The 9,051-nt window shown below is 50.1% G+C and overlaps 1 protein-coding gene across 1 annotated transcript; it reads left to right on the forward strand.

The window, feature by feature from the left end:
• The first annotated feature begins 1,324 nt into the window (after positions 1-1,324).
• Positions 1,325-8,596, forward strand: LOC114023966 (relaxin receptor 2-like). The gene is made up of 6 exons (XM_027836749.1): positions 1,325-1,356; positions 1,797-1,868; positions 7,036-7,107; positions 7,548-7,619; positions 7,963-8,034; positions 8,210-8,596. The coding sequence occupies exons 1-6, from the start codon at positions 1,325-1,327 to the stop codon at positions 8,265-8,267; spliced, it is 378 nt and encodes a 125-aa protein (XP_027692550.1). The 3' UTR covers positions 8,268-8,596.
• The last annotated feature ends 455 nt before the right edge of the window (positions 8,597-9,051 follow it).

A 9,051-nucleotide genomic window follows, 5' to 3' on the forward strand; every position in this document is an offset into this window, starting at 1 on the left:
GGTGGCTACCCAGGACAGACATTTCACAAGTTATGTGCAAGATGTTGTCCTTGGGAATATACAAATATGAAAACAATAGCCTGCCTTCAAAAAGCTTACAATCTAATTAAATGTAAGATAAGCCATACAAAATACTGAGTATAGAGTGAGAAGATTGAGGTTCAAATTCAAACTCTGCTACTTAGCACCTCAGTTTCCTTCTCAGTAGCATGAAAGGATTCCAGCAGGTGGGCATGAGAGCACGGATGTACTTCAAGATCACAGATTTGCACTTTTTCCCCATGTGCTTATTCACTTCTACATGCCATAGGACACCATTCTCATGGACCACATACACACACTCACATACTCCATGTATGGGTCCTTCCTCCTTGGCCCCTGTGCCATGGCCTCTCCATGCTATCAGAGGATCTGAGTGGAGCCTCTATTAAAAACGGTGAAAGAGAGGCTGGAGGTGGGGGGGGAGGGTCACATGTAAAGGCAAGGGATTCAGTAGGCAAAGACTTATGGAGTGGTTCTCTTCAGAGCTGAGCTCCCTTGAACTCCACCCTACAGATGGTTCTCATCTGTGTATTGCTTTAATATATACCAAGTACTTCACAACAAACAAAAAGTGGGAGGTGAATTTATGCCCATTTTATGGAGGCAGAAACTGGAGTTCAGAGAGAGAGACAACTTTCTCACAGTCAGTAAGCCTGTGTCAGAGATGTCTTAAACTCAACTTCCATGGCTATAGATGCAAAATTCTTGCCCCAGCCCCACACGGGCCCACAGGCATTCTTTCAGGAAGTAAGGGAGATGGATAAAACACACAAAATGTGAGGAAAAGCCTGCCTAGACCTAGGATCTCACCCTCCAAGCTCCCTGATCTAAACAGAGAAGCCAGCCCAGCTTCCATGACTAACTGGTCTCTGTCCCCACGCTTCTGCCATCTGCAATGGGGCCGAGCACCTCAGAGCCCAGTTAACAGGTCCCAGCTGCTTGGAATAATCCATTTCTACCTATTGCCTCCCAGGGTTGGTGTGAGAGCCTTCTGGTGCTAGAGAAATGAGATCTAAGGTGCCTATCATACTAGGCCTATAGAGGGAGGGGGGAAGGGAGGAGGATGAATGAAATGCCTTCTAAGGGAACTGGGGACAATCAGCACAAGAGCTCTTCTCTGAAACCCTGAGCCCCTCACCAGCTGTCTGCCTTCTGAAGCTTCTCTCCTTGAGCCCCTGGGCCCTCTGTTCTCTCATTCCCAGGACTGGAGTTCTACCCCAAGGGATGCAAGTGCTGGGGGCACACGGTTGATTGCATGGCTCAAGGGTTGAGCAGGGTGCCGATGGATTCTGACAAGAACAACGTGTCTCTTCTGTGAGTTCCAAGCCTGGCTTTGGGAGGGTAGGGAGGCTGCAAGTAGAGATCTAGATGGCCCAAGCTGGATGGGCAGGGCTGTCCAGACATGAGCCCCTTCAGGCATCTCCAGATGGCACCCAATAGGCCCAATCGCCTTCCTGTGTGCCTCTTCCACTCGCTCTCAACCAGGAACACCAATAAGGGCAGGAGTGAAGGGTCACCACCTTACAGTCCCCATCTCCCACCCCCTTCCCTCCCAAAAAATAGGACAATGTAGCAAGACTGCAGAAAAGATTGAGGAGGGGCAGAGTCAGTCCCCGAGAGAGCCTCCCCCCTCCACCATGTTGTTGGGCCCAGTTTGGAAAGGGATGCTATGAGCCCGCTCATGCGGGAGAAGAAGGTGGCTGGGCCTAAGGAGATGGCCTCTTTCTTGGACCCTTTTATTTCCTCCTCTCCAGGGACCTCCAACATAATCGAATCCACCAGCTTCAGGACAAGCAGTTCATTGGCTTCCAGAGCCTGGAGGGACTGTGAGTAGAGCCCTGGAGGCTTTGCCTTTCCGCTTGGCTGCCCCCTCAGCCCTGGCTGAGCCATCCTTCTCAGCCTTATATTACTATTATGTCCAGCAGAGGGTACTTCTCCTCCCACCCCTGTGCTAGGTTCTTCCCTAGTACTGAGGTGTGCCTGTGTGGAATTCTGGGAGGGGTGCCTGTGCCTTTGCATACACCTGGGTTGTTGACTGCGTCTGACAGTGCACCCAGGCTTCTGGCCTGCACACCTGTATCTCACTGCCTGCTCCCACTCACCCTAGTGACAGATAGGACCTCTGCCTTGGTGGGTGTGAAGCTGGATCTAGGGGTCAGAGAGTACAGGGGTGTAGGGGAGGGCAGGTTCTCTGGCCCTTCACCATTTTGCTGCCTGTGGCCATGGCCCCATGGGTTTCTCCCATCTCTCCTTCCCCCTTGCTACTTCACAGCCCTCTGTCCCTCTGGTCAGCCCAAGGGCCCTCTCTCCCTAAACCCCCTCCCTCTTGGAGCTTGAAGAAACTACCGCAAAAGGGAGATCTCCCCTTGTGGACCTGAAGCTTTGGCAGGGACGATGGCAGGTGTTCTTTCGGGATATGGGGCCAGTCTTCAGTTCGCAGTTCCCTAGGCATTCTGGGGAGCCAGAAGCTGAGCTTCTTCCCAGCCCAGCTCCAGCCAGACTAAGTCAAGTCAATGAGCATTCGCTAAGGTACTAAACTCTGGGAATGCAAATACAAGCCCCAAAAGGAGGCAGTCTGAGCCCTCAAGGAGCTTACGGTCTAACAGAGGAAGACAATATATCAAAGAGAGCTTGGGGAAAGTGCCCCAGAGGGGCTTGGTGGAGAGGCAGAGGCAGGAGCAGGGGCAGAGCCCAGAGAGAAATGGAGTGAGCGTGGCTGGCCTGGGTGCCTTCCTTCAAATGGAGGTCTGAGAGCAATTGACTAGTCAGAGGAAGGGGCCAAAGGCATCTTCAAGGATGAGGAAGCTGTTGAATCATGGCGAAGATAAAGTTCAGAGTTGAGAGTGGAGCCCAGAGATGATGAAGGACCAAGAATAGATTGGCTACTGTGGAGGGGGGGGGCGTGGCAAGTAGAAAGGGGGGGTTCTGATTGGAGGGTCACTGGGAACAGGTGACCTTTGAGAGAAAAGAAGCTTGGTGGGGATGAGGGGGGGGGCAGGGGGGTGGGGAGGGAGGAACACATGCATGCTGTCTCCATGCATGCAGAGCATCACCATGTGGAGGGAGGCATTGGCTTGTCTTCTTGGGCCCAGAAGGCAAAGCACAGGTGGATGGTGCAGAGAGACTGATTTTGGCTTAGTTGGAAGAAAACTTGCGTTGGAAAAAGAGCTCTCCAAAGTGGGCTGCCTTGGGAGTGATTGAGATCCTCACTATTCTGGGTCTGTCCTCAAGAGGAGACTGGGTGCTGTCTTGTCAGGACTAGTGCAGAAGCAATTCCTGTTCAAGTAGTAGACGCCTCTAATGGCCCTGCTACCTCAAAGAGTTGGTGAACCTTCCCCATCCCTAGAGCTCGAGCAGAGGCCAGATGACTGCGTAGGAGCTTCTTCTGGTGTAGGGTGGACTGGGTGAAGTCCCTGGGGATTCTGGGCTGAGAGATTTGAAATTGAGCCCAATATGTACCTCACAGCCTCAGTGGATCTCTTCAGTGTGGCTAGATCTTCCACCAGCGCAGGTCACACCTGCCCCTTGGCTTTCTGTCTGTGATTTATGTCCGTGCATTCTCACAAACCCTCCCAAAAGGCTCTTCCTAACTTGACTGAGGCCTTCTAAGCTCTTTAGATATCACCATTGGTCGGGCTACAGTATGGACCTTTGGGCTGCCCATCTCATATTCTTTGCTCTTCTCACCCGACCTAACCACTTCCCTTCCTAATGATTCATTTCCTGGATGACATATTCCATGCCACTCCTGGCACACAAGCCATCTTTGGGAAGACGTGAGGAGCCTGATTACATGCCCCAAGCCCCACTGCCATGGTCTCTCACTACCTACAGTCTGGATTCTTGAGAGTGGTGATATTTACAGCCACATAGCCTCACTAGGAGAAGCTTGGGCTCACTGAAGTTTTGTACAGTTTCTCAAACCCAACCTCTAGTCCCACTCTGGGCATCCATAGTGACACTGGGGAACCCTTGACTCGTAACATGGGGGCCTCCCTGTTGTATGTTGTTTGATCATTGTTGAATGAAGTTATCTCTGAGACTGCACCTATCAAGGAATCTTGTGTCAAGTAACCATCTACATTGGAGACCCTTGTGGAGGAGGCTGCATCCTGCTCTACCAAAACCAAATGTGTTTTTGAGGTCAGGAAACGGAAAACTTCCTAGGATCTTGGAGCCTCAATCAATAGTATGACTATTAAGACGTGGTTGGCTATAGACATTTTTTTTTTACAAAAGCCTGACTGTTGCCTTCGTATATTTGCCTTAAGGATAACCTAGTGGGAAGAGCAGGTGGAGGCCACTTTCCAAACAATTTTCTAGAAACAAAAAAGTGACATAGAGCTCAGTGGCCCGTATCTTCTCAGGCATCCTTTTGTCGTTAGTCTATCCATGATTGTTTCCATTCCTTTAGCATCTCTCCCTCTTTGACAGATCCTGAAAATTGATTCTGGAGCACCTTCCAAATTGTGCTGCATGAAATGTGATTTCTTCTGTGCTTTCTTGGTCATGCTCCCCCATGCTAGCTGACTTCATCTTTTTAAATGCCATTCCCCCTTCCTCATGAGCATCAAGCAGTGAGGTCTTAGAGTCCAAATGTGGTGGCTTCACTGCCACTGATGATGAGAATCGATTTCTGTAAAGTATTTCATTGTGTCTTTGTTTTCATCTTTTCAGATTGATCGACAAATGCTTTGTGGTATGACTCAGTTGGGTTTCCTAACAAGCTTTCTGTCGGCTCCTTTTCCCTCCACTGCTTTTCACCATTATGTGAATCTTCCACTTTCCTTGGCTTCCACATATTTCACTTGATGAGTAGATCAAGTCTTTGCTGATGTAGTTTCTATTCTTTCAGCTTTCTCACTTATTTGGTCTAAAGAGAGGCAATAATCAGAGTCAGTATCTTTATTTTTATCAGTTTTACGTTTTTCAGAGTGAACAACTTGTTCAAATGGAAACCACTGCAATTGCCTTATCTTTTTAGTTTGGGAGCCATTAGCCCCAGCTAATTCATGGTCTGTCAATAGAAAGGTGCTTCTGACATGACCCCCCCATCCATAATCAGCCATTCTCTGGTATAGTCGATATGCTCTTCAGGGCTCAGCCCATCTGGCAACTTCAAACTCTTCTTGAAGAGAACGTTCGCTTGTGCAGCTCTAAGTATTCTGAGTCGTCTGCGAGCTTCAGCATCTTTCATTTCCAAATCCTAAGCCATGTTTCCCAGTCTTCTTTTTCTCCCTTCCCATGTGGCTGCCTTTGTGTGAAGATCACCAAGCACCAAGGGGGTATATGTTGATTTGGTTTGGACTTAGTCAAATCCTTCCTAGCTTTCCTCCACTTTTCCATCCACAGTTATCTTCATTGTGTTCATCTTCCTCAGCCTCTTCATGAGAGCTATAACTAAGGGTCCTGTGAAATGAGTACTCGTTTCCTCTGGCCATTGAGCACCCAGTGAAATCAACTCCTTTGCTTCTCTTCTTTGAAGCACCCTTCCATTTGGCAGCATCTGTTTATCTGTTTTTCTGGCTCCTGGTTCATATCTAGCGAGAAATGTCAATATGGACATGCTTCAGTTCCTCTGGTAGTATTTCAACATGATGGTCGTTGAACAGAAATTTCCCAGTCAGAAGACCAGAAGTTAATGCTTTGTGCATAATGTTAAGAATCGCACCATTTTTAGACTCTCCTCCTCTTTTTCCACCTCTGGATTGGGGCTCATTTTATATTTTTTTTATCTTTTTACCTTCACAACATCTCTCATATGCGTCCCACATTGTCGCCTCTCCCCTAGACTATTTCAGCAGCCTTCTGGTCGGCCTCCTTGCCTCAAGTCTCTCTCCACTCCAGCCCCATTCTACAGCCAACTGACAAAGTGATCCTCCTAAAACCCAGCTGTCACCATGTCGCTGCCCTTCTCAATAAACTCCAATGGTTCCCTAGTGGTTCCAGAATCAAATAGAAAATCATCTGTTTGGCTTTCAAAGCCCTTCACAACCTGGTCTCTTCCTACATTTTCTGTCTTATTACACCCTCCTCCTCTCTGTGTACTTTACAATTCAATGACACTAGCGCCTGGGTGTTCTTTGCATACCAACCTCCATCTCCCAACTCTGAGCATTTTCTCGGGCTGTCGCCCATGCTTGGAATGCTCTCCCTCCTCAGCTCAGTAAATTCCAATGATTCCCTACTGCCACCAAGATCAAATAGAAAATCCTCTTGGGGGCTTCTGAAGCCCTTCATGCCCTACCCCCTCCTCCTTTTCCAGTTTTCTTGCCCCTTACTCCCTGACATATCCTCCTTGATCCAGTGATACTGGCCTCCTGGCTGTTCCACCAACAAGACCCTTCACCTGCCAACTTGGGGCATTTTCTCTGGCTGTCCCCCAGGCCTGCAATGCTCTCACTCCTCATCTCTGCCTCCTGGCTTCTTTCAAGTCCCAACTCAAATCCTACCTTCTTTAAGAGATTTATCCTGGTCCCCTTTAATGTTGCTGTCTTTCTGTTGATTCTTTCCACTTTATCTATATCTTGTTTGTACCTAGTTGCTTGCATGTTGTCTCTCCCATTAGAATATGAGCTTTTTGAGGGCAGGGACTGGTTTTGCCTTCCTCATCATACCCAGCCCTTAGCACAGGGCTTGGTACATAGTAAGTACTTACTAAGTGCTTATTGACTTCACTTCCTGGGGAAGCCAAACTCATCTGGGTCCCTGAAGTAGGGAGCACTAGACCCACCCTATGTGGGCATCGACCTTAGAAACCATTGAGTCCAAACCCCCTTATTATACAGATGAGATAACTAAGGCCCAGAAATGGTAAGCAACTCCCCGAAGGTCACACAGCCAGTAAGTCAGGGAGGCAAGATTTGAACCCGGATTTTCCAATTCTAAAGCCAGGGCTCACTCTGCCTCTGTACTGCCTCTGAGCCTGGGCTGCCCTGGGGTGGAGCAGAGGGTCCCACCACAAGCTCTCAGCCCCTTTCTTTTGTCCACCAGCTTCCTGCAGAACAATGAACTCCATTCCATAGCCCCTGGGGCATTTACTGGCTTAGCTGAGCTAAGAAAGCTGTGAGTAGTCCCTCCTTGGATGGATGGGGATAGAGAAATGGGGGCAGGGGGGAATGGGTGGTGGACTGACTTTCCTGGGTGAACCAAAGCCGACTAGGAAGAGAGAATCGTGTGCCTAGGCATGTGCATAGGGCACAGGAGAAGAGAGCAGTAGACTAGGTCTTCCTCAGATTTGGAGTGGGCTGTGGGAAGGGGCCAGAGAGACAAAGAAGGGGCCAAGGACTGGACCATACCAGATTGAGAAAGCTGTGAGTGTCCCTTCTCTGGTTGGGAAATGAGGTTTGGACCCCAGGCATAATGGGAGCCCAGTTTGGCTTTCTCCCTATGGCTATCGTCATTGGCCCCAGCCTGGGCACTAAAGGCCAGGAGGAGGGCAGGGGTGGGGTGGTCCTGGCTGGGGCCTTGCCCCTAACTAAGACCCTGTCTCTCCCTGGCCTCAGGTTCCTGAGTCACAATCGGATCCACTCCCTGGCTCCAAGACTCTTCCAGGACCTCTGCCACCTGGAATGGCTGTGAGTTACCGGAGGGAAGGGCAGGAGAACCTGGGGGTCAGGAGGCAATCAACTAGGGGAAGCAGAGACAACTGAGTTGGGCTTGGCTCTTGCTGAGCCCAGCTGCCCATGGTAGAGGGGAGGATGGGATAGTGCTTGGGTCCCATCTCCATTTTGAATTTACTGTCAACTCCAGAATGGGTCCTCTCTGAAACTTGGGTGTACCCAATGCACAGATGCCAGCCACAGATCCCTGTGTGAAGGTGGGAAAAAAACCCCACTGGTTAGGGAATATGGTCCCTCTATCGTCTTGCCTACTGGGCTGGGTCCCTGGTACCTCCCTTTGCCTTCTGTTTCTCTCCAGGATGCTGGACAACAACCAGATCACCGAGTTGCCACCTGATGCCTTCCTGGGGCTGAAGTCCCTGTACTTTCTGTGAGTTCTAGTCATGACCCCCTTGAGGTGCTAGAGCGCCCTGGGGAGCACAGACAATGTTTGTGTATATGTGGGGGGGTGGTGCATGTGGGGGGAAGGGGCCACACTGGAGAAGGGAGGGCTCAGCACACAACTGGTCATTCAAGAAGACTGCTCCGCTTTGCTCCATGCACAGAACCACAGACATCGCTTCCCCCGGTCCTTTGTGCTTGTCAAGACTGGCTGGTTCCTGAAGGCAGACACAATGGCTTGTGCTGTGGATCCCCCAGGGCAGTTTCGCACCAATCATTTCTTCATTCCTTCCTTCATTCCACAAAGCTCTTGTCACTTCTTCCAAGGCTCAGTGCTCAGTGCTAAGAGGGAGACAGGAATGAATAGGGCCTAGTCCCTGACCACAAGAAGCTCAAGTCTCTAAGGGGGTAAGACAAAGAACTGGGCTGCAAACATGGTGATTAGTGCCCAAGACAACAACATGTGGGGAGATCTCGAAGGAGGGAGGCATCGCTTCCTGCACTATGAGACCAAAGATGGTGTTTGAGGAGAGCCTTGAAGGAGAATATCACAGCCCGGGAACCAGGGATTGAGGTGATTTGGGGGACATAGGGTTAGTCTAGGGGCCCAGTGGGAGCTAGAAAGCAGGCTCCCATGCCAGCCAAAGGCACTGCATGAGTGCCGGATCCAGGGAATGTAGCTGGTGAATACGTGAGCGATGCCACCCATGTCTCACCTCCTCACGATGTCGAGCTGTCGCTGCCTCTTACCGCACACCCGCCGGGCTGGCTCTCACCCTACACCTGCCATTGTCTGCCATTGTGTGATCAATCGGCTTTCCCTGTATGAAATTTGCTACTGTCTGTAGTTGTCTGCCTGTCACTGTATGCTGCGCCGCACCTAGGAGTTTTGGCATTTGGGGCAAGTTCCATTTTACTGGGGGGAAGGAGGGTAGAGCGTCTAGAGTGTCACTTCTGTTCAGCACATGGCTCAAGTCGACCAGAGTCATAGGTCCAGTGAGTTTAG

This window comes from Vombatus ursinus, unplaced genomic scaffold (assembly GCF_900497805.2).
Source record: "Vombatus ursinus unplaced genomic scaffold, bare-nosed wombat genome assembly UNPS02014819.1, whole genome shotgun sequence".
In the NCBI taxonomy this organism is placed as follows: Eukaryota; Metazoa; Chordata; class Mammalia; order Diprotodontia; family Vombatidae; genus Vombatus; species Vombatus ursinus.